At 33.9% G+C, this 25,940-nt stretch overlaps 2 protein-coding genes across 4 annotated transcripts in view; both read left to right on the top strand.

Moving 5' to 3' along the window:
• Positions 1 to 128: 128 nt before the first annotated feature.
• Positions 129 to 2,842, top strand: DES-1-LIKE (fatty acid desaturase family protein). Its single transcript, XM_039038002.2, has 2 exons — positions 129 to 704; positions 1,735 to 2,842. Exons 1-2 carry the CDS (start codon positions 549 to 551, stop codon positions 2,551 to 2,553), a joined length of 975 nt encoding a protein of 324 aa, XP_038893930.1. The 5' UTR covers positions 129 to 548; the 3' UTR covers positions 2,554 to 2,842.
• A 16,194-nt stretch (positions 2,843 to 19,036) lies between these two features.
• ALN (allantoinase) overlaps positions 19,037 to 25,940 on the top strand; it is a 30,221-nt gene continuing 23,317 nt past the window's right edge. The window contains exons 1-9 of one of the 3 annotated variants that reach the window (XM_039039648.2): positions 19,037 to 19,355; positions 20,128 to 20,212; positions 20,524 to 20,644; positions 21,071 to 21,144; positions 24,475 to 24,551; positions 24,703 to 24,739; positions 24,820 to 24,905; positions 25,382 to 25,441; positions 25,559 to 25,707. In XM_039039648.2, coding sequence (XP_038895576.1) covers positions 19,269 to 19,355; positions 20,128 to 20,212; positions 20,524 to 20,644; positions 21,071 to 21,144; positions 24,475 to 24,551; positions 24,703 to 24,739; positions 24,820 to 24,905; positions 25,382 to 25,441; positions 25,559 to 25,707 — 776 coding nt within the window. In that variant the 5' untranslated portion in view covers positions 19,037 to 19,268. The remainder of the gene's footprint in view (positions 19,356 to 20,127; positions 20,213 to 20,523; positions 20,645 to 21,070; positions 21,145 to 24,474; positions 24,552 to 24,702; positions 24,740 to 24,819; positions 24,906 to 25,381; positions 25,442 to 25,558; positions 25,708 to 25,940) is intronic. The other 2 variants (XM_039039649.2, XM_039039650.2) reach the window with 2 other exon arrangements.

Below are 25,940 nucleotides of genomic sequence, written 5' to 3'. Positions count from 1 at the left end.
TGAAAAAATAGATCACGTGCTTCCTAACTGATTTGCTAAAATTCTTAATAAATTTTGGTTTGGCTAAATATCTAAACAAAACCTAAAAACATACTATATACTCCAATTTCTCGATTAAAAATCACTTTAGGCTTTAGGGTTTAAATTAAAAAAACTCCCTCAAATTTAGAGTAGAAATGGATATTTTTCCAAAATTTTAAAAGAATAACCAGAAGGGTTCCATAAGAATAGAATATCCCAATCCCCAAGAGCAGCAAGTTGGCAATGGCAACGATACGAAGATGGCAACATTCTAGATAAAACTGCGTCCACTCGAACACAACGTCCTTCTCTAAATTTAGTAGTCACTTCCGTTTCCATTTTCCTCTCCATATTTGATCTTCTTCAAACCTCCGCCCATTCCTAAATAGGCAACCAGCTTCCTGTATAAGTATCCCGTTCTTTCTCCTCCTTAATCCACAACCAATTTGATCGTTAGCAGCCCCCAGGAGAGGCAGAATCCGCCGGAAGCATCTTCTGGGAGCCAGGGCCACCGGCAAGCAATCACAATGCAAGGAGGTGAAGAGAGAGATGAGGGTGTAATGGCCACTGACTTCTTTTGGTCATACACCGATGAACCTCACGCTTCCAGGAGACGCCAGATTCTCTCTCAGTACCCTCAGATCCGGGAGCTCTTTGGTCCTGACCCTTGGGCTTTCTTCAAGGTTTTGATTTCTTCTCTCTGATTTTTATTGTTTTGTCGATTCTGAGAATGTGGAGAGTTGTGGTTATTTTCTTGTCAGGATGTTTTGATTTTGTGTTTAGATCTGTATTGCTGGTTACAACACATGTCACTGCCTAAATTTGATCTGTGTTTATTTGTTTTTCTGTTTGATTTTGAACCTTACCTCTGCCACATTGCTGCATTTTACTTTTACTTTTCTCAATATGATTACTCTCGCTAGTTGTATTGATCGAAATCTACATTTGAGATTCTGAGCGCTTGTTGTTCATGGATCTGTCCACTTCGTCGCGTCTAAAATTTTGTCATTCTTATTGCTTTGGTTTAGTTTTTTTGCTAGATTCCTGCATTCGATCTTTTTCCGTTTTTGCCATATATCGATTATTTGTTTGTTTTCTCCTTCCTTGTCTTGTATCACGAACACTTGTCTGAACTTTCCTGCCTTTTCAACTATCAGGCAAACTTTGATTCAGGATTGTTTTGGTCTAGAATTTATGTAAAGTGACCCTTCTTTTCTTATTTAGAGTTTAAAAGAATGCCCTGGAGGAAATTAACCCTCGACCCTTCGTTTCTTGTTTCCCTGGCTCTAGTATCTGATTTTAGCAGATCTTTAATCGTTACGTTAGGGTAGTCCATTGCTGCAGTTCAGGGATTGCCTAGTTTCAAATGAAACCATTCATGAAATCAGAAGGAATAATTGTTGAAGTTAAATATTTAGACTAATATTTCCTGCTGTTGTGAAGGGGAGACTGATTTCTTTTATTGTTCGCTGTATTTGTTAAGTAGAGCAAATTGATTGTAATTGTTTAGCTAACTGCAATGGCACTTTGATTCATCTGATGAAGAAAGTAAAGTCATGACTCATGAAGAATGAGAACTTGGAGTGGGCAACCATTTATACATTCACAAGTGTGACCTTGTTGTCTTAAAGTTGAAATTAACTACCAATCATTAACTTATTCTTATAATGTAAGGTTGTCCAATTTGTTCTTCTCATTCTCGCAATCTTGCAGATTTCTGTGGTTGTTCTGCTTCAGTTATGGACTGCTACGACCCTTCACAGTGCAGACTGGTTAAAGATATTGGCAATAGCCTACTTCTTTGGCTCCTTTCTCAACCATAACCTGTTTTTAGCCATTCACGAGCTCAGTCACAACCTTGCCTTCTCAACACCTGATTACAACAGGTGGCTCGGGATTTTCGCTAATCTCCCCATTGGAGTCCCCATGTCCATCACATTTCAAAAGTATCACCTTGAGCACCATCGCTTCCAAGGAGTGGATGGCATGGATATGGACGTTCCAAGCCTGACTGAAGCTCATCTGGTGACTAACGTTGTCTCAAAAGCTATATGGGTTGTCTTCCAACTCTTCTTCTATGCCCTCCGGCCATTATTTCTCAAACCAAAGCCCCCAGGCCAATGGGAGTTCATCAACTTCATTATTCAGATAGCTCTTGATGTTGCCATGGTTTACTTATGGAGTTGGAAGTCTTTTGCTTACCTGATCCTCTCCACGTTCGTCGGTGGTGGGATGCATCCAATGGCTGGTCACTTCATTTCTGAACATTATGTCTTCAATCCCAAACAAGAGACCTACTCTTACTACGGTCCACTTAATCTTCTTACATGGAGTGTAGGTTATCATAATGAACACCATGACTTCCCCAGAATTCCAGGAAGCAAGCTTTACAAAGTGAAGGAGATTGCACCAGAATACTACAATGAATTAGATTCATACAAATCATGGAGCCAGGTGATATACATGTACATTATGGACAGAACAGTGGGGCCATTCAGTAGGATGAAGAGAATGCCAAGGAAATCTGAGTAGTTGATCCTTCTCTCATCCCTTCAGATTTTTTTGTTCGATTCTTTCACCATCTTTTCTGATGGATCATTCTCTTTGAGCTGGTTGTGCCATTGTTTTGTTTACATTTGTTGAGAGTTTATTGTTCTATTTAGATTGTATAGTAGCCAGGCATGTTCACTGTACTGTAATCGATTTTCAGGGCTTTTCGAGGGATTGTTTGTAGAAGGAGCTGAGAAGTAGCGGACCTAGATTCCCATAGGTTTGATATTTTGGTTAACTTATAATTCTAGTACTACATATTTTCATCTTATGTGTCTTGTATGTTTATCTCTAGTTCATTTCTTTAATAGATGAAACGCGATAAAGTTTGAGCTAAAGTTTGAAATTTTGAATTAAGACCAACCATAGCGTATCTATTTTCATAAATGAAATTAAATGCTTCATAAATGATCAGAATGTTTTGTTTCATGTGGGTGGGTTTCTTGGGGGTCTGACAGTGGGCCATTTTGTTTTGAGTTATTCGCGTAGGCCTAGGCCATTCATATAAATATGACCATTCTTGGAAAGCTATCTTTGTGAAAGTATATATGAAATCATGTCCCCACTTCCTATAGGCCAGAAAAGATCGCACCATTTTGCAATAAAGAAACTTTGCTGGGTCATTGAATTGCAAGAAGTTAAAGCGGCAGTTTGAATTGACTACATGCTTAAAAAAAAAAAAATGTCAAAGTGTAAATAAGGCCACGTTTACAAAAACCACGATTTATATAAATTTGTATGAAAATTTGAATGGGTGAGAGTGGTCATTTCACCAAGTCAATGTATGCCTATCATTTTATAAGTAGAGAAAATATTTCACGATTTATATAAATTTGTATATAAATTTGTGAAAGGTCGATGCACGGTTGATTGATTATATTCAATGGTCATGAAAATATATCAGAAGTTTGATTAATTCTATAGGTCATTTAGAATAAGTGATAATCGAATTAAATTATTCAAATATATAAAGGGAATTGATTATATAAGATACAATTATGAGATATAATATAATGTATATGATACATTCATTATAATATAAAATTTTATTTGAGAGAAAAATGATTATTTGAATATGATTCAAATATTAATATGAATTTGATCCATATTAATTATTGTTGATTAAATGAGAGATTTTGTTTATATTTATATGTATGTATGTATTAAATTAGAGAATTGGTTTAAATAACTTTTTCTCTTCATATTTTTTCATTAATTGGCATATAGAACATGAATGAATTTGTTAATTTATGTATATTTATTAATTAAATAAAAATTAGTTTTTGTTTAATTAAATGTTTTTTAATTAGAAAATTGGTTTTAAATAAACTTTTTCTCTTTATATTATCTCATTAATTGGCATATGAAAGATTAATGGATTTATTCTTTCATCTTCCTCTTGCCCACTTATAAATACAACTAAAGTGGGTAGATTTTGGATGGGTGTGTGATATTGCCTTTTTCTTTCAAATTATTTCTTTCAAATCCTTTATCCAAATTAATCTTGAAGTCTACAACTCTCATCAATTCTCTACCCCGAGAATAACGAGGTTTTCGCGTGGTGGTGTTCGATTGATTGCTGCTTTTTACAATCAAAGTGTTCGTTGTGTTTCGAGTTTCGGAGAGGAATTGAGAAAAGATTAATTTTCAAGTATAGATGACTTTTGAATCTCTTTTTCCTATTTAATTTCTATACAAATATATGCTTAATAAATCTTGTATATCTTGTTTCCGTATTTTATATTTTCTATATGTTATGAAAAATTAGAATTTGGAGGCAATCACTTCCACAACGGGTACTCACATACATCTAACTCCTTCAGTATCACTGATCCCTCTAATGAACAATAAATTATAATCTAACTCTAACCAAACACCTCTCGGGCCATGAGAAGGTGTAATGCCACATTATTCAAGTCCTTGAATCAACCTTTAAGGGAGCAATTTCTCTACTTTCTCTAACTATAGAGAATGAGTAAATTCCTTATTGTATAGCTGTGTTCACAACTCACCAATCAGACAAATCTCCAAAATGGTAAGCATATTGAATGGACAAAACTGGCCATCAAAGGACTACCTGAAGGGATCAAATCTCAAGCGGAAGCGTGTGAGAACGTCTTGCATTTCAAAACTCGATTTTAAAGAAACAAAATACAACAAACTAAAACAGAATAAAAGAGGATAAATATCATAATAAACATGCATTATAAAAGATAAATAAAAGGGACTTTCGTAGATTCTTAGACTTCTCGAAATTCCTCTTGTTCTTTACACGAACGTCTTCTCAACGATCACCAACATCACCGCAAGAATAACATTGTTATTCTCTGGAATTCCAATAGTTGGATGAGTGGTCTCCAACACTTGGAAGAGGAAGATGTAGAGAGAGTATAAAGAGGAATTCCCTTGGAGGCTAAGGTATAATTTTTGCACAAATGAAATCTTGCTTTAAATGGGTTAATACTAATAAGATGAATTTATATAGAGAAGGGGTACCATTCTCCAAGTATTTCCTTTTTCATGCTTCATGCTAATTAATTAAATAATCCCTTGTTTAATTAATTGTAATTAATCCTTTATTTAATTAATTGCCACATTAATTAAATAACCACATATTAAATCGAATTTAATATATAGTTAATTAATTAATATATAAACATCACATGTTTATATGCTTCCACCTCTCTATCATCATAATTAATTAATTCTTCATGAATCTAATTCACATAAATTAAATATTTGAATCTCATTCAATTTTTTTTTCTCTAACATACTTTGAATTATAGATCACATCTATAATTAATTATATATTAATCACATTAATATACAATTTCCTTAATTGCCTCATTAATATTCTTTAGTGAGCTAAGAATAGAATCTGGCGAACGTATAAATCAGAAGTTCTACGATATGAGATTAATTGGCTAAACTCATTAACCAAATTAATCAATATTCGTTAACTGTGAGTACACTCCACTAAAAACTCATAGTTGCACTCTTATATTTGTGTGTCCATGGATATAGACCAATAATAACAAGTTAGACAATCACGAGTGTTCGTAACACCAGTTGGGTCAAATTACTGTTTTACCCTTGGGTTACCTTTGTATCCTTAAGTACTAGTGCTCCTCTAGTGAACAATCTGTTTATAGTCTAGCCATTAAACAGAAACCTCTCTTAGGCCAGCAAGAGAGTATGGTCCTTTGTTCAAGTTCCAGAGACGCCACTCAAGAAAATACTCATCTACTTACCATAAAGTCGAGAAAGAGTAAAATCCATCTTGTATTATTATGTTCTCATCATGTTGATTAATTATATCCAATGGACACAAAAATATATTGTAGTGAGAAGAGTGTAGCTGTCGGTCTTTAGTGGAGTGACCGACAGTTAATGGAAGTTGATTAATTTAATTAAAGAGTTTGATTAATAAATCAAGTACCATAGCAGCTTCAAACTATAGATCCATAAGGTCCCCACGTTAGCTCAATTGGGATAAGTGAGAATCGAATTAATTTGGATTAGTTTGAATTGTTCAAATTAATAAAGGGAATTGGTTACATATGATATAATTATGAGATATAATATAATGTATATGTTACATTATAATATAAAGTTTTATTTGAGAGAAAAATAATTAGTTGAATTTGATCCATATTAAATATTGTTGATTAAATGAAAGAACGGATTTTGTTTATATATACATACATACATATATATATACACACACACATATATATATTAATTAAAGAAAAATTAGTTTTTTGTTTGATTAAATGTTTTTTAATTAGAGAATTGTTTCTAAATAACATTTTCTCTTCATATTCTTTCATTAATTGGCATATAGAAAATGAATGAATTTATGTATATTTATTAATTAAAGAAAAATTAGTTTTTTGTTTGATTAAATGTTTTTTAATTAGAGAATTGTTTCTAAATAACATTTTCTCTTCATATTCTTTCATTAATTGGCATATAGAAAATGAATGAATTTATGTATATTTATTAATTAAAGAAAAATTAGTTTTTTGTTTGATTAAATGTTTTTTAATTAGAGAATTGTTTCTAAATAACATTTTCTCTTCATATTCTTTCATTAATTGGCATATAGAAAATGAATGAATTTATGTATATTTATTAATTAAAGAAAAATTAGTTTTTTGTTTGATTAAATGTTTTTTTTATAAGAGAATTGGTTTCAAACAAAATTTTTCCCTTCATATTCTCTCATTAATTGACATATGGAAGATGAATAGATTTGTTCTTTCATCTTCTTGTTGCTCAGTTATAAATACACCTAAAGTGTATAGATTTTGGATGTGGGGTGTGATATCACCTTATTCTCTCAAATTATTTTCTTCAAATCCTTTCTCTAAATTAATCTTGAAACCCACAACTCTCATCGATTTTCTATCCCGAGAATAGCGAGGTTTCCACGTGACGGTGTTCGATTGATTGCTGCGTTTTTACGATTAAAGTGTTCGTTGTATTCGAGTTCCGGAGAGGAATTGAGAAGAGATTAGTCTTCAATGGTCTCTGAATTTTGAATCTTTTTTTCCTATTTAATTTCTACACAAATATATGCTTAATAGATCTTGTATATCTTGTTTCCGTCTTTTATATTTTCAATATGTTATTAGAATTAGGACGCGATCACTTCCACAATGGATACTCGTGTATCCTTTCAATTGGATGACAACTAATGCAACTAGATGAATTTTTGGATGACTTTTAATCATGTTTATTTATAATTATAAATTTGTCACATTTATAGTTACTGTTACCGTTTAGGATCAAACGATAACGGTAATAGTAAATGTGCTAGATTCATACTTTTCATATTTTAAAAATAATGGTAAGAAACGATAACGATATTGGCTAATAGGTCTCATGTAATTTTGAAACACAATCAGATTGATTACTCTCCACGCCTCAATTTGATTGTGTTTTTCTATTACAAACTTAGAAGTGGGCTTCACACATTTCATTACGATTATGGAACACAGGTAAACAACAACAACGTAATCAAATGGGACCAACTTTTCAAATTACCAATAATTTATTACGTCCCCTTTGAGTAAACGTGGCCTAAAGTGTTTTGAACAACTCAGACAACTTAACCCATCTTAGGTTAGAAATTCTTTTCGATTTGGATTGAGTTGGTTTTTCTCTAGAAATGAAATTTTGGTTTATGAATTGAAATTTTTTTGTTCGAACATAACTCAATTCATTTTTCGAAACTTTTCCAATCTTTTTTCTATTTAAATCATTTAGAGGATTTTTGAACCCTCAACTTATTTTGGTCGAGGTGGGGCGCTATTATAGGTCACTTGATGTTTGGGCATCCCATTATAATAGTTGAAGTATTTAATTATTATACCTCACCCTTAGTGAAAGTTAGAGATATACATGGGTCGAATTAGGTCGGGTTAGGGAGGTTTTATAACCCAATCCAAAATTTCGGGTTAGTCAATTTCCCAACCCAAGCAACCCTATACAAATAAACAACCCAACCCAACCTTTGTATTTCTAGATTGGGTCGGATTGGATTCATCGCGTATATGACTGTATTTTTTTAATGCATTTTCTTTCGAGAACCTTAAAGCTAGAGGGTGTATATTCTTTGCAATTGGTTAGTACTTTCTCAAATATAACCAAGAACGGAAATCTCCTCCGATTTGACCTCCAAAAACTCATACTCTCATCCCGATTCAACACCAAAATGTTGAAGCATGTTGATGGCAAATGAAATTAGAGGTAAATGTTAAAAGAAAATAAACTGAGTAGCCAAAGGTGGCCGAAGGTGTTGCAAACGTCAATGGCAGCTGAGGAAGTTGTTGGGACAAAGAAAAAACTAGGATCCAAGTGGAAGAAGAAAAAAGAATAATTAGAAGAAGATAAAAAGTTAAGAAGAAGAAAGATGAAAAAGAAGAATGAACGGGAAGAGGATGAGAAGAACAAACCATAAGGAAAAGAAAAATGGTCTTGCTATGATTTTGTAGAAGAAAAAGAATATAGAGAGCGAGAGTTACTGGCCTTGGTGATGGGTTGCTAAAAGTTGAGAGAGAGAAGAATGGGTGTAAGCGGCACTAAATGAAACAAGGAAGGAAATCTAAAGGAGATTTGGTGTACAGGTTAGAAATGTTCCCTGTGATTTAGGTTTGGAGGTTTAAGTGGAGTTTAAAAAACTGTATTTGAAATGCAAGTTTTCGAAGTCTCGGATTAGGGGTGTTCAAAAAATCCGATCAACCCAACCCAACCCAACTCCTACAGTTTAGGTCGGGTTATCAACTCATTTGGGTTGGGTTGGGTTCAAATAAATGAAAATTTATGGGTTGAGTTAGTTCATAGATTCACTTAATATAACTCAAAACAACCCAAATTTATTATGAACTTTAAAATATATTTTTTTATTACTTATAATACAATTATTTGTACATATATTGATTTTATTTTTATTTAATTCCAATATTTTTTAATATTTATTCTTCAACAACTCTTAAAAGTAGTTTCTTTGCACTTTTTTCACTATATAAATTAAAATTGAGTTGTTAATCTTAATTCAATATATGAAAATATTGGACTTTTACATATTTTTGTTTTGCTTTTTTTATAACAAAATTTTAAGTAAATAACCCGATTAACCCGAACCCACCCAACCCAAATATTTCTTGGTTGGGTTGAGTTGGATTCATTTTTTAATAAGAGTTATTTGGGACTGAGAATCTCAAGCTTAGGAAACTTGGGAATGAATTACAAATTTATAAATCTTGAGCTTGTGAAATATTTTCTTGTATTTAATTAATGTTTAGATTTTAGATTAGTTTGAATTTATCATTTTTATTTTAATAGTTTAATGTAAAATAAACTAAAAAGGTTGGAAAAATGTATATATATATTTTTTTTCACTAAATAGAGATTTGAATACAATTATAATTTAATTTAATTTATTATTTTAATAATTTGATATTATTATTTTACTCGATTTTGAAATAAAACTTAATAGAGTTTTGTCACTCTAATTAATTTAAGTTAGGGCTTTCTGCACATATAACCTAAACAAATGTACCTAATTATCTAATTATGCAATTGTAGTCCAATCGGCTATTATTTTATATAAAAATCGAACCCAATTTACTTTTTCAACACTTCTTACTATTCAATTATTATTGTTGTTGTTATTATTATTATGAAGAGAAGCATGTAAGGGAAGTTTCTTGTGGTTATAAATTTTTCATTTTTTCATAATCTTACAAGGTGAGGTCGATTTTCATTTGGAAACATAGAAGAAAATAAATGAAATGTCCTAAAATAAAGAAAACATTAATGTTAAACAAACAACAGAAGAGAGAGAACTAATAAAAATCTAATAAATAATAATAATTAAAAAAGACTATGAAAGGAAAAAAAATAGAAGAAAGATAGTGCATTTAAAAAAAAATATTATTGTAATTAAACTGAAGGCATGTTTAGAATGACTTAGAAAAAGAAGATTTTCAAAAATTTAATTTTATTTTGACACTTTTGATAAAAACTCCTTCAAATAAAAAAACACATATGTTTGACAACTCTTTCTTAAAAATATTTTTATAGACAAGTTGGTTTGGTTTGTTATATACTAGAAGTGTTCTTATTAATGTTTTTAAGGTTGGTTAATGGCAATCAGAGTTTGTGGTTGGAAGTTTGCAGGTGGGGTCACCGGAAGTTCGCTGGTGGGGGTCACCGAAAATTCGTCGGTGCGGTCGTTGGAAGTTCATCGGTGGGGTCTCTGGTAGTGGCAACCAGAGGTTCGTCGATGGTGGTCACCAGAGGTGGTGTCTGAAAGTTGGTTGGCGAATTCCTAGATTAAATAAAAGAAAAAAAATGTAACTCATGAATTTGAATAGTGTTTACTATTTAAACCAATGGGAAAGAGTGTGAGAAGCCTTGGCTTCATAAACTCTTACCCTAAAAAGGGTTGGCCTTAAGATGCTTAACCCATCAAATCCCAAAAAGAAATACCCAAAAAGTATAATGCTTCGGTTCGGGTTGAATCAGTTTTTTTTTTTTTTTTTTTTAAAAAAAGATTTATAACCCAAGAATCAAACCGAACTAGACTATTCTCAAAATTTTTAATCCAACCCAACCCAACCCTTGCAGTTTGGGTTGGTTAACTCAGGTTTTCCGAATTATCAGTTTATTTGTACAACCTTAGCGATAGTGAAATTATTTGAAGACCCTCGTTGTCTGTCATGTTTACTATTTTGTAAATATCTTTTCTCCTCACATGTAACTCAGACTACAAAATTACAACATAAAACAAACTATTATTACCCATACTAAAATAGTTTTTTTTTTAGAATAGGTGATATTATTATACAACAACAAGGGGATCTCATAGCCCGGGATCAAAGCATCAAAGCAATAAAGTACAAGCAAAGACAGGGCAAACAAACCAAAACAAAGTCCACAAGATAAGACCAGAACAAAACCAACACATAAAAATAAAGTCGCAAACCACCAGGGAGAAAGCTAGAGAAAAGAACCCAAAACCCCACAAACTAGGGACAATAACAAAACAAAGAACAATGTAAAGATAAAAAAGAAAAAAACATTTGTAAACACACTAGATAAGACCAAGAAGGTCAACCCGCCAGGAAGCATGACGAGCACGAACCGTAGAGATCATAAGGTGAACTAGAGCTGACACCGATCTCGGTCGACCTCCATGCAACCACCGATTACGCTCCTGCCAGATGTAGTATATGGAAGCACACTAGAAAACACGGAACAACTTACTACGCACCCCCTTACCCGACCCCACTCGGCATAACCAACTCAGCTCTACATCCCAACCCGCCACCCCATGCGACGAACCCAACTGACGTAGCACCCCAGACCACACCTTTCTCCTAAACCCACACTCAAAAAATAAATGATCCCACGACTCCACACCTCCCTCACCCAGAAGACACCCCCTTCTGACAACACTCCCTAACTTCTCGACCAATCCCGCGTACCTAACCTGTCCTTCACAGCTAACCACGCTCAGAAGAAGTGATGTGGAATACCATCACCCAGATCCTCCCAACTCCACAATTCCAAGCATCACCAAACCTACCCATCACCATATCAAAATTCTCGCGATGAACCCTCGTCTTAAGCAAACAGCAGAAAGTAACAGAGGAGGAAGCCAGAATGTCTGCCACCACCCTACACTTGATAGGGTCATTCAACCTCCTAACATTCCAGGAACACCAAATCATGAACCTTATAAGAAATCATACCTACCACCTTCCACTGGGCCTTTACCCGAATTCCCGAACATCTCATCCATAACAGACAACGGATCAGGACCTGCCTGCACTAGAGCCAAAGCCAACGAGTCTTCCCCCTCATCACACAAAACATCAAACTGATTACGATCATCAATATGCTTTACAAACCCAGTAATTCCATGAAACCCATAAACTACTATGCTCCTCGAATGCGCCGAACTCGGTGACCCACTTCCACCCCTATGCCCTACACCTCCTCTATCATGCCTATGACGACTAACCATAGTAAACTCGTCAGCACACCCCATGCCCTTATTCCCTTTCACTTGGTTAACTTCCCTCGCACCAATACCCAAATCCTGGCCTTTCCTCACACCCTCAATTCCCCAATTCTCCCCCAAACACCCCTCATTAACTACCATAATACACAACTCCTGACCCTTATCCACACCCTGTTTCTCATACACAGCCCCAGCATGCCCAAAGGAACCATAACAAGAACACCTACGAGGTTTCCACTCATACACTACTGGAATAATAAACTCCTGGCCCTGCATTCTAACAGTGACTGATAGGGGCATTAATGAATCACCATCCACCTGAACACAAACCCTCGCATATGATAACCATTATCCCTCTTTTGTTGCAACATAAAAAAAGGCAGGTTTACCCATGACACTAGCTACCACTGCTAAACCCTTATCCGTCCACAACTCTAGGGGAACATGCTCAAGTTTAATCCAGATAGGAACAAAATAAAAAACAAAGGTTTTAGGAATAATACCTGGGGACCACTATCGTAATAAGATGGGCTTGCCACCCAAGTGCCATGGACCATTCTTCAGCACCCAATCCCGTGACTCTACCTTCTTAAATTTAAAGATAATCAAATCGTTCTCCAACAAGGTAATAGTTGGCATCTCTACATATCCCCAAATTCTCTGAATAAGTCGGCAAATAACAGAATACGGGAGTTTGGCATCCACAAATTGACCAACCAAAGATTTATCCCACAAACAAACACCCTCATCAATAATCTCCTCACAAGGTTTAACAATAACTTTATCATTTTCAACCAATGGGCAAATGAACTCTAAATTACCCTTCAACTTAGACCCAAAAAGGGCGGCCTACGAATTTTCCCCTTTCACGCCGAAACCTAACCCACACCCCTCCTTCTTCCGCACACAAAAACCTCATGTGTCCTCCGAACGACCCTCACTTCCACAAAGCCCAGCTCGAGAACCTCCTCACTGCCTGACTTCTGCCCCCCCCGAACCTTCCAACTCCGACCCAACACCACACGACTCACCCACCGACACCCTACGCCTTTCGACCCTTTCTCCAGCTCCCTCTGCACCAGTCCACTCCCTTCACTCAGCCTCAGCCCAATCCCAACGGACCCATTCATCCCAGCTCCCTCAAGGCCCAACCCAACCCACCCTCACAACCCGGTTTTCCTCCGAGCCCCCAACACCCTCTAGGCTCCCAAACACACCTTTCACTTCCTAGGCCTCCACTCCACACGAGCCCAAACCTTCCTACCCAACAACTGACCCAATACCCAGCCCGCTCAGTTGTGTGTCACACAACAATTGACCCAATACCCAGCGGCGGAAATCCTCAAGTGCCCTAACTAAGAAGAAAATAATGGTTTATTCCATACTAAAATAGTTCGAACCATAAATACAAACTATAATTACTACAAATAGTAAACCTCATGCCTCAAAGAAAGGAGGGTATGTCTATCATAATTTTCAAATACAACCTTTTAGAATGATTATAGATGCATGAAAATTCAATTATACTCATGTTAACAAAGTGAATAATGTTATGAATTTGAGGAGCACAACAGGAAAGCGGATGGTAATAGAATATAATATTAAAATAAATATAATATAATAATAAAATAAATAAAACATAATAAATAAATAAAATAACAAAATGAGAAACAAGAAAATTCTCAAATTTCTCTACTTTCTCCAATTTGTATGGAATTTTCCTAATGACCGGGGATGGGGGTCGAACCGGGGATTCTTCGCCCCAATCGGGATGGGGGCCCGACCCCGTGGGGATTTTTGCCAACTCTATTTGCAGATGGTATATGTGACTTAGTTACTTTCTTTACATCTATAAATGCATATGGTAATTGATTTGCTATATTTTGCAAATGAATTATTTTCTGAACCTCAAGTTCACGATGATCTGTACGGGGATCTAAATGAGATAATAACGATGCATCCATGTAATTTCTTTTTCCAATTTCTTAATTTCTTCCCCTAATGTTGGAAAATTTATCATTAAAATGAAAATCAGTAAATCGGCAACAAATACATCACCCGTCAGAGGTTCAAGATATTTAATAATTGATGGGAAATCATATCTAACATAAATTCCTAACCTCCTTTGAAGACCTATCTTAATGCTTGTGGTGGAGCAATTGGAACATATATTGCACATCTAAAAATTCTCATATGGGAAATATTTGGCTCATGACTATAAGCTAATTGTAATTGCGAGTATTTATGATAAGCTATTGGCCTAATGCGTACAAATGACATTGCATGCAAAATAGCGTGTCCCCGTACATATGAAGGAAGCTTAGGATAAGTAATGGTATTGCAATTAATTGCAAATGTTTTATAAATGATTATGCTAAACCATTTTGTGTATGAACATAAGCTATAGGATGTTCAACACTTATCCAGATTGACATAAGCTTGAGATGTAAATTTACCAGCATTATCAAGACGAATGGTCTTAATTGTATAATCAGTAAATTGTGCTCTTAATTTAATTATTTGAGCAAGTAATCTTGCAAATGTAAGATTTCAACTTGATAATAAGCACACGTGTGATCATCTACTGGATGCATCTATTAATACCATAAAATATCTAAATAGTCCATTTGGTGGGTTAATAGGTCCATGTATATCACCATGAATTTTTTCTAAAATTACAGGTGATTCAGTTCACACTTTAGCTGGTGATGGTCTAATTATCAATTTTCCTTAAAAGCAAGCATCACATGATAATTCATTAGATTGAAGAATCTTCTGGCTCTTTAATGGATGTCCATTTGAATTCTCAATAATTCTTCTCATCATTATAGATTTGAATGACCCAATCGGTCATGCCAAATTGTAAATATGTCTGGATTCATGAACTTCAGATTCATTGTTGGATATATTTCAATTACTTCTATATGAGTATAATATAATCAAAAAGATAAAGCACACAACTCTTCCAATATACGTTTTTCATTTGAGACAGTGGATATGATATATAGATATTCCACATTATTCTTACTATCAATCTCAATATGATAACCATTGTAACGTATATCTTTAAAACTTATAAGATTTCTTTTTAATTGACTAGAGAACAATGCATTGACAATTGTAAATTTTATTCCTCTAGGAAAAATATTATTTGATTTTCCAAAACTTTCGATCGGGTTTGAAGAATCTAATATCGTATTACTTTTGTTTCCAGTATTATCAGTTTGGAAAAATATCTTTTACTTGTAAGTATTGTATATGTAGTTGCACTATCTGCCAGACATAGATCTTCTTTGTTCATTTTTTAAATACTCAACATATGAAAATGTTCCATGTTTCTTAATTAAAAAATAATAATTACAATAAGAAAAACAACACTTAAAATATACGAAAGTTACTAAAAAAACATGAAGATAGATTTTTTAAAAAAACAACATTAAGTCCAGATATTCTCAAAGTCAAAAGAAACATTTGATGTTCTATCAACTGTGCAAATCTTCTCTTCAGGCACCACATCCAAATTTGTCATGTGGGATGGGTCAAATATATTATTATCCTAGTATGCAAAATTTGCTTCCACATTTTTCACTTTTTCCTTCAGGGAGGTTTGATAGAGGTTAATTAAATGTTTTGACGTACGACAGGTACGTGACCAATGCCCAGTCATTTTGCATCAGAAGCATTTATTTTCAACACTTTTTGAATTTTTATCTTGTGAAGCTTTTCCTTCGTGATCATCATTTTGCATGGTTCTTTTGAAATTTGAATGATTAGAGCGAGCACCACGAAAATAATAATTATTTCTTCCTCTACCACGACCACGGTCATGACCTTGGCCACGATCATGACTACGACCTCAACTATAATTATTAATATTCACAGCATTCACTTCAGGGAATGATATTGTTCTGATTGGTCGAGATTCATGATTTTTCATCAATAACTCGTTATTTTGTTTGACCACGAGAAGACATGAAATTAGTTTTGAATACTATTTAAAACCTTTTTCTCGATATTGCTGCTGCAGGAGCATATTTGAGACATGAAATGTAGAAAATGTCTTCTCTAACATATCAGAATCAATAATTTTCTCTCCACATAATAACAATTTCAAACTAATTTTAGATAATGCGGAGTTGTAATCACTTACTAATTTGAAAGCTTGTAGCATCAAGTGCATCCACTCATAGCGAACTTTAGGAAGAATAACTGTTTTTTTATGATCATACCTATCTTTCAATTTTTTTTCACAAGATACGAGGATCTTTTATTATAAGATACTCCATTTTCAATCCCTCACAAATATGATGACAAAGGAAAATCATAGCTTTTGCTTTATCCTTACTGAATGTCGTGTTTCCTTCTCTAATAGTCTCCCCAAGATTCATAGCATCCAAGTGGATTTCGACATCCAGTACCCATGACAAATAATTATTGTCGTTAATATCAAGGGCGGCAAATTCTAATTTTGTGAGATTTGTCATGACAATATTATCATAAAAAAATATTGTACTTATGTTAGAAATTTAATAAATATTGAATATGCAAAATAACATTAAACTTATTAATTATGATGAAGAGGGAAAAAACCGACATACCTTTAAGATCTACTTTTAGTGGGAAAAACGATAGGATGTTGTGCTGATAACGTGTTGTGAATTTGAGGAGCACAACGGGAACACATATGGTAATCAAATATAATATTAAAATAAATATAATATAATATATAAATAAAAAAATAAAATAAAATATCAAAATAAGAAATGAGAAAATTCTCAAATTTCTCAACTTTCTCCAATTTGTATGGAATTTGCCAAATGTTTATTTTTAAGATTCACCAAATGCCATTATTTTTAGACAAAATGACAAGTAGAATGTGGACATAGACAATAATTACAAGGTACATGGACAACCATTAACACATGACTTTTGGGATATTAAGCAATGTACATCTATTTATTATTATAATATTCATAAGAAATAAAAATTTTGTTTTGTTTTGCTTTTTCCCTAATATTATGGCTTAACCTGTCTATTTAATTTAATAAATTAAAATATAATTTAGTGACAACACTTTTTTTTAATAAAAAAAAGTGAAATTACGTTTTCAAAAATTAATTTAAAAATAGCATGAACACTCGACAAAAGTGAAAATTTGTTAATCTTGCCCGAGATGAACACTAATTCTACATCATTTTAAAAATTATTATCATTATTATTATTTTATGAATCTTATATCAAATCTTACATTTTTTTCGAATTTTCTCTAAATTTCATCCGAATCTTATATCAAATGTTGCTTCTAATTTCTGTTTCCAAATGAATTTACCAATCATCTATACGAATTTTCCAAATGAATCTTTGATGATTGAAGTGTGATTTTTAAAATATGGAAAAGATTAAGTAAAAATTGAAAAATTACGAAGAGTTTTGGTGTTTGCCGAGATTCGACCGACAAAACCCAAAACAATCAGATAGTTGGGATATAAGATGAAAAGGTTAATTTTTCATTCAAATCTTCGGGCTTGATCTCAGTCGCAACGAGAAAAATTATTTAAACGATTTTCTAAAACCTGTGCTAGTTGTGAAAGAGCGAATTTTGAGGCTATTTCTGACCATTTTATGAAGGAAGAAAATTGTTGAGCAAAGTTCATAATTGACATGTTGCCCAGGTACTAAAAAATGTCGTCTTAAAAGCCTCTTATAGTAATACAGGGAATATTTGTATGGATGACCCAAAAATTGAGCCCAAAATGGCAAATGACCCTTTTTTTTTTTTAAAAAAAAAAACAAACGATCTTTTGTTGATGTCATAGATGAGTGAGTTACGAATTTGTCCTTCAAATTTATTTCTCTCTTTTCCTCTTTTCTTCTTTTCTGCATAACCTTCGACCTTTTTTTTCTTTTTCTTTTTCTCTTTCCTTCCTCTTCTTCTTCTCCGACAGATGAACTTGGCGAAAATCTTTTATTCATTATTCTTGTTCTCTTTCCTTCTTCTTGGTGGCATTGAAAATCCAACTTGCAGGGCATCAATTGTTCTTCTTCTTTGTGGATGATACACACGACTTCTTCTCTAACTAACTTTGGCAAAACCAAAGTTGATAGAACTAGAGAAAGCGAGAGAGAGAGATTGAGAGAGAGTGAGAGATATGAAAAGAGAGGGGGAGAGGGCGAGATATATGGAGGGAAAGAGAGGGGGAGAGGTATAGAGCAAGACCAAGAAAGAGTGATATGCTTTTCTGCGTATGCACAAGTATATTTTGGTAATTTTACTTGAACTTGACGTCAACAAAAGATGATTCGATATTTTTTAAAAAAAACTTGGATCATTTGATATTTTCTGTACCTATTTTTTCAGTCATTTATACAAAAACACCGTAATACAGATACTTAATCAGAGTCCAATTGAGAAGGGAGCCTCGATAATTTTCTATGAAGCATAGACACAGATACATATACGATAAGATACAACGATTCGTCGATTTCTAAAAAACTAAGATACTGATACGTTGAAGACACATTTTTTTTTCTTTAAAACAAATCTAGGACATAGATAAATTTAACACAAATATACTAAATATAATCTACTAAATCTACGAAAAATCATAAAATGTCAAGCTTATGACAATAGTACAAAATATGATACAAACACTGAAAAATAATACAAAAAACAACATTAGAGATATTTGAAGTGCAAGTAATAGAATGCAATAGAAAAGGGACTCGTATTAACTAGTGAAAAAGAAGAAAATTAAAGGGAAAAATATGAAGGTAAACGAATAACTTTTTTATTGAATGTTAAAGATATTCAAATAGGTTTTGTAAGATTTTATGAGGAAATTTTTTGAATATGCTTTTTTGGTAGGTAAAGATTAGATGAGTTATTTATTTATTTTTTCTTTAAAAGAATATGAACATAAAATCAGATATATCAAATCGCTAGTTAGATACTAAAAATATTCAATTTTTTTTTTATTTATTATAATAGTTAACAAAATTATGTGATTAGCGAATGACTGATTCAATCGCCCATCAATGGTCGGACGATGAGGTGAATTCCTTGGCGTGAAGCCGGCGACGGTGAGATAATTCAAATTCATCCATACTTGACGAGCGTTGATTCCATTCACATTAGTGAGTACGAGAGAGGGAAAGAATTACGATGAATTTGCTGCAGTGGAAGCTACTTCCTCTACTAACTTTGGTCGCTTCCATTTTCTTAGTTTTCTACTTACAGGATCCATCCCAGGTAAGCTTCAGTGACTTTTAATCCGTATTTTTTGTGTTTTTCTTTTGTTTCTCATTTGTTATCTTCCACATCGTCAACCAGATGGAAATCGAAGAACTTGGTTTCATAAGATATGGACATGGTTCCGGTGTGATTAGGCTTCTTTTGTTTCTTTACAATATTTAATTTAGAACGAACATCATTTGTAGATGTTTTCATTCCTGTGCTGGTGTTGGAATTAAATTTCAATCATCGAGTTCTTGAAATTTTGGGAATATATTAACTGATGAATGGGTTCTAACTTAGCGACTTAAGTTGTTATCTATGTTAGTAATTTTACGCGGTGTCAAAAGTTTTTTGAACTCGTTTTGTATACGTGTTCGGCGTGATTTTATCCTAGCTTAATTTTATTCAAGAAGAACATTACGATGATATGTATGTAATGACCAAATTTATCCTAGCTTAAGCTGCTTCTGGGTTTAGTGGTGATATTTAATTGCCAAACTGTTGAATTGTTGTGCCACAGCGGGGTCTCTATCACAATTTTTAATCCCAATTGATTGCTCAATTGTGGACGAATATGATTTTTAATTTCTGTGAAAGGTTTATATTTACGTAGCTATGCAAAGGAGATGAAATGTGTCTATGGCAAGTACATCAATTGTATGAAAGTTGTTTACTTCATGCTGCAATCATAGATGGGTCCTATGTATTTTGGGTTTATACTGTTTCAGGTATGATTAGTTTTGTAAGTCATGTGAAAGAGTTTTACATTTTGGTTTCAACCTCTCAGAATGGATGCAGCCTCCTTCCTCACAAGCACTTTTGGATAACAAGCAAGCGCATTGTTACGCCACAAGGAGTCATTTCTGGTGCTGGTTAGTACCTCTAGTTAATGCTGTAGTTCACAAAGAAAAGCATTATCTTAAGGAGTCTACTCTGCACGCTTTACCCATTATTTTCACTCTAGGTTATTTTTGACTCTCATAGAGTTGGTTTCGATCTACTCTGAGCACCCACACCTTGACATCTTGTTTTCCCTCTATGTTATGTTTAAAAATACAATACTTCTCTGATAAATCAGTTGATTACTAACTAATCAGGAGGTGTTTCTTTGTCACTTATGGCTTTGTATCTTGCTTTTCTTGACATCTTATGGATTTTCTTTATCAAATACTAAATTGGGCAGTTGAGATAAATGAAGGGAAGATTGTATCCATTGTTAAGGAAGAAGAAAGACATGGGAAGATTATGGGTCATCACGTAATTGATTATGTAGATGCTGTTGTAATGCCTGGCTTGGTTGACATGTAAGACCCAAAAATCATTTTTTTGATCGTTCAAAATAAATGTCATTTGTAGTTTCTGATAGTTACAGGATATTAAAAAGAGAATAGTTTTTAGTACAGCAATCAATCTATTATATATTTCTCAGGAGGAAAATAATTAGATAGATTTTGTGCTGGGTGGCTAGATTCTATATATTTAGTTGGAAATTTCAAGTTCTATATTTTAGAGATCTCAAGTGTATGATCACGCTCTCAAAAATTTGTTTTGGCTTTAAATTGACACCAATTTGAAAGTCCATTACCATTTGACTGGACCTGGTTCCTAGAATAGCGTTAGGTCTTATTTCTCCTTGAATTAGTTCGCTTCATTTGAGGGGGTTTATCCAGTGGACATGATCTATTTCTTCAGGGGGAATATTATCAATTGTGCTATTGATTTCTTGGCAGCCATGTTCATCTTGATGATCCTGGACGGTCTGAATGGGAAGGGTTTCCATCCGGAACAAAAGCTGCAGCCGCTGGTATGATTTTGCCCTATGTCATTTCTTTCTTTAGAAGCCTTCATATTTGGTAAGGTGGAAGGAATAGCTGTACCAAGAAGACCTTGTCATCCACCAGCAGAAGTTGCATCTTTTTTAAGTTCCAAGTCAATATTTATGGCTTCTAAACCACGTAGACTCGTTTCTATTGAATTCAGAATATTTTATTCCAATAACTTTCTTAAGTTGTTTTTTCTCTTTTCATTTTTTTTAAATAATATTTTTGTTATAGTTCTGATATTAGAGATTTTTATTATTGTAAATACCTTTGTTATATTTTCCTTTTATGGCCTTTTCTATGCTTTCCTTCTTTGATCATTCTTGTACACTTGTATATATTCATATTTTTAGTGAATGGAACAAAGTATTCTCGTTCTCTCATACCTAAGAGTTTTACATCGTATTAGAGCTATAGAAAATTAGGTTTTTTTTGTGAACTTTAGGGTTTGAGAATTTAGAACCCATTTGTGTTACATCTAGGGTTTTGTGGAGGGGTGGGTTTATACTTTTGCTCACTGTTGCTGTCTTCGGTTTGTTCACCGTCGTCAGCTGCCACCATCCACTGTCAGCCGTCGCTGGAAAAAAGTGTGTTGTTTTTCTTCACCATTTTTCGACACTGCCAGTCCATTGAGGAGCCCAGTCGTTGATCTATAGAACCCCAAAGTCTGGTGTCCATCTGACCTGCGCATGAGGCTCACGCGTGGCCACCTTCCGCTGTCATCAATCCACGATTTCTTGTGTTGATACTCCATCTCAAAATAGGGTTGCGGAACGAAAGAATCATCATCTTCTTGAGACAGCTAGAGCCTTGATGTTTTAGATGCATGTTCCAAAATCCTTTTAGGCTGATGATGTTTCTACAACTTGTTTCTTAATAAATCGCATGCCCTTATCCATTCTTAAGGGTGAGATACCTTTTCGTACTTTATGTCCTAAACAATATTTGTTTCCCATTCCACCTAAAATATTTGGTTGTACCTACTTTGTTTGGGATGTTCGGCCTCAACATACCAATCTGGATCCAAAGTCCTTAAAATGTATTTCCTTTGGTTATTCCCATGTTCAAAAGGGGTATTGGTGTTATTGTCCTAGTCTAAATAAATATCTTGTCTCTTCTGATGTCACGTTTTTTGAACATTCCTCATTATTTTCCTTGCCTTCTTTCTCCTTGAATAAGAGTCAGGGGGAGCATAAAGAGTTAGAAGATGATTTCCTTGGCTACACAATTGTTTCCCCTTCTGATCCTCATCCCGATTCATCTTTACTTGTGACTACCTCTATTCTTCCACCCATCGTTAAAGTCTATAATCGAGGACAACCTCCTTCCGTTCCATGCCCTGTACCAGAGGCTTCTTCGTCTCCTTCAGTTCCATGCCCTGTATCAGAGTATTTTTTGTCATTGGATCCAGAAACGAGTGACGATCTTCCTATTGCTCTTCGTAAAGGTAAATGTAAGTGCGCTCATCCTATTTCCTCTTTTGTTTCATATACCATTTGTCGTCTTCTACATATTCATTTATTGCATCCTTAGAGTCTGTATCCATCTCTAAAACCGTTCATGAAGCTTTGTCTCATCCTGGTTGGTGTGCTGCAATGGTGGAGGAGATGACTGCTTTAGATGACAATTGTACTTGGAATTTAGTTTCTCTCCCTGTAGGAAAGAAGGCAATTGGTTGCAAATGGGTGTTTGAGGTTAAAGTCAATCCTGATGGTTCTGTCGCTTGGTTAAAAGCACACCATGTAGCGAAAGGCTACGCACAAACTTATAACGTTGACTATGTTGATACTTTTTCTCCAGTAGCAAAAATGACACTTGTGAGGTTGTTACATCATTAGCTTCAATCAATCATTAGCCTTTACATCAACTTGATATTAAAAATGCATTTCTTCATGGTGATCTTCAAGAAGAGGTATAGATGGAGCAACCACCAGGGTTTGTTGCTCAGGGGATGAATGGAAAGGTGTATCGCCTTCGTAAATCTTTTTATGGATTAAAGCAGAGTCCACAGGCTTGGTTTGGTAAATTTAGTCAGGTGATTGAAAGCTTTAGAATGTGGAAGAGCATGTCAGATCATTCGGTCTTTTTTAAGAGATCTGAGAGTGGTGTCATCTTGTTAGTCGTATATGTTGATGATATTGTGATTACTGGTGATGATGTTTTAGGTATCTAGTCTTTAAAGACCTTTCTTAATGGTCAATTCCATTCAAAAGATTTGGGCATGTTGAAATATTTCTTAGGAATTGAGATAATAAGAAGCAAGAAAGGAATACTATTATCACAGAGAAAATATGTACTTGACTTGTTGATTGAAACAGGGAAGCTAGGGGTTAAGCGATGTAGTGATGCCTGACTTACAGCTCACAAAAGATGGAGAATTGCTAAAAGATCCTAAAAGATATAGGAGGTTAGTGGGAAAACTTAATTATTTATAGTGACTTGACTCGACATAGCCCATTCGGTGAATATTGTGAGTTAGTATATGTCATGCCCTACAATTGATCATTGGGCAGCATTGGAACAAATTTTGTGTTATCTGAAGGCTGCTCTCAGACGTGGTTTAAAGATTATGGTCATACTAATATTGAATGTTTCTCAGACGCCGATTGGGCAGGATCTAGAGAAGACAGAAGATGAACTTTAGGATATTGTGTTTTTGTTGGTGGTAATTTGATTTCTTGGAAGAGTAAGAAGCAAAATGTGGTGTCACGTTCAAGTACGAAATCAAAATATAAAGCAATGACACAGTCTGTGTGAATTGATTTGGATATATCAACTTCTTGTTGAGTTGGGATTTGAAATCACCACACCGACAAAATTGATTGTGGTGCAATAATCAAGCAACACTTCATATCACGTCTAATCCAGTATTCCGTGAAAGGACTAAACATATTGAAGTTGATTGTCATTTTGTACGTGAGAAAATTCAACAAAGTTTGGTATCTACATGATATGTGAAGATTGGAGAACAATTAGGAGATCTCTTCACGAAAACATTGAATGGAACACGTATAGATTATCTATGTAACAAGTTGGGCATGATTAACATATATGCTCCAACTTGAGGGGGAGTGTTATAGTTCTAATATTAGGGATTTTCATTATTATAAATATCTTTGTTATATTTTCCTTTTATGGCCTTTTCTATGCTTTCTTTCTTCTTGTATACTTGTATATGTTCGTATCTTTAGTGAATGGAATAAAGTATTCTCATTCTTTCAAACCTAAGAGTTTTACAGTTTTCAAATTTCATATGAACTTTACTTTAGGCCATATGGACAACCCGATAAACTGATATCGATATGTTTGTACAGGTGGCGTAACTACGCTGGTTGACATGCCGTTAAATAATTTTCCATCTACTACATCTGAAGAAACTCTAAAACTCAAGGTTAGTTTTTTATTTATTTTTTTCTGGAAATATTTTAGTGATTATTGTAAATTCATTGATCAAAGGATCTTCTCTCTCTCTCACAGCGTAAGCATATATAAATTTTCAGTGCCCTTCTAGTTTCTACTAATGTTTATTACTCTATTATTAGATTAAGGCTGCTGAAGGAAGAATTTATGTTGACGTTGGTATACTCAAAACTTTACTTTTCTAACTCTATTGTTTTAATCCAAGGACTAATTTCAATTCTATTAAATATTAATCGAAGGTTTCTGGGGAGGTCTTGTTCCTGAGAATGCTTTCAATTCAAGTGCTCTGGAAAGTCTCCTGAGTGCAGGGGCACTCGGCTTAAAGGTATTTCTTGATAATTTTTCTCTGTAATTTGGTGCTTACATCTCAGCCTTATGGAATGCACATGAGTGGCAACTCCCTATGTTAATTCAAAGTTCTGTATCCGTTTCAAAAAAAAAAAAAATAAAAAAAAAAAAATAAAAAAAAATAAAAGTGGAGCACTCCTATTCTAGATCCTTTCTAAACTATCGTTTTCATTATCTAACATTTACTATAGTGTGGTTGTAAATATTGCTTTTCCGTTTTATTTAGCAAATTGGCAATGTCAAACTGATGGAGAGTGATAAAGGTCTTGCTCCAATCAATCATTCTCATCAGGCAACTCCTAGTGAGGGGTTTCCCTGTGTAGAAGGTCCTTTCTTTAGGACGAAATTTATGATATACAACTATACTATGGAACTAGCTTGATGTTTGCAGAAAATCATTATTACTTTTTCAATTTTCACCACATAACAGGTTTCTCTATCATTGTTTTGTAGTCATTTATGTGTCCTTCCGGGATCAATGACTTTCCTATGACAAATATTACTCATATTAAGGTTTGTGTAGATTTTAAGTTGCAATATTCATATCATCAGTTTGATCGGTAAGAATGAATTAAATTATTTGCCTGCCAAATTAACACTACCATATGCCTGGAAATGTATGCTTATTAGGAAGGACTGTCAGTTCTAGCAAAATACAAAAGACCTTTGCTTGTACATTCAGAGATTCAACAAAGTTCTCCAAGCCCTTTGCAACTTGAAGGTAGTCAAGATGACCCTCGTTCTTACTCAACATATCTTGCAACCAGACCACCTTCTTGGTAAGATATTAAATTTTCCTTGCATTCTTTCATGTTTTGCATTTTGATATAATCCAAGAATATAATCATGTATCTTCCTTATATTTGATTACTGTGCTAACTTTAGTATTATTAACGTGTGTACCAAATTCACTAAATCATGCAGATATATTTGTCTTTTTCATGGTTGGTTCTATTTTCTTAGATATTTCTTCATAACACAATAATTCCCTTTTCTTGTAGTAATTTGAAAC

Source organism: Benincasa hispida, chromosome 8 (assembly GCF_027475165.1).
Source record: "Benincasa hispida cultivar pf3 chromosome 8, pf3_genome.v1.1, whole genome shotgun sequence".
NCBI classification, from domain to species: Eukaryota; Viridiplantae; Streptophyta; class Magnoliopsida; order Cucurbitales; family Cucurbitaceae; genus Benincasa; species Benincasa hispida.
This window is presented reverse-complemented; position numbering and strand designations above follow the sequence as displayed.

What these genes read in the sequence shown, in the direction of transcription:
- DES-1-LIKE (XM_039038002.2), top strand. Translation starts at nt 549, where the DNA reads ATGCAAGGAGGTGAAGAGAGAGATGAGGGTGTAATGGCCACTGACTTC. An exon ending in ACCCTTGGGCTTTCTTCAAG is followed by an intron (nt 705 to 1,734) that starts GTTTTGATTTCT and finishes GCAATCTTGCAG; the next exon opens with ATTTCTGTGGTTGTTCTGCT.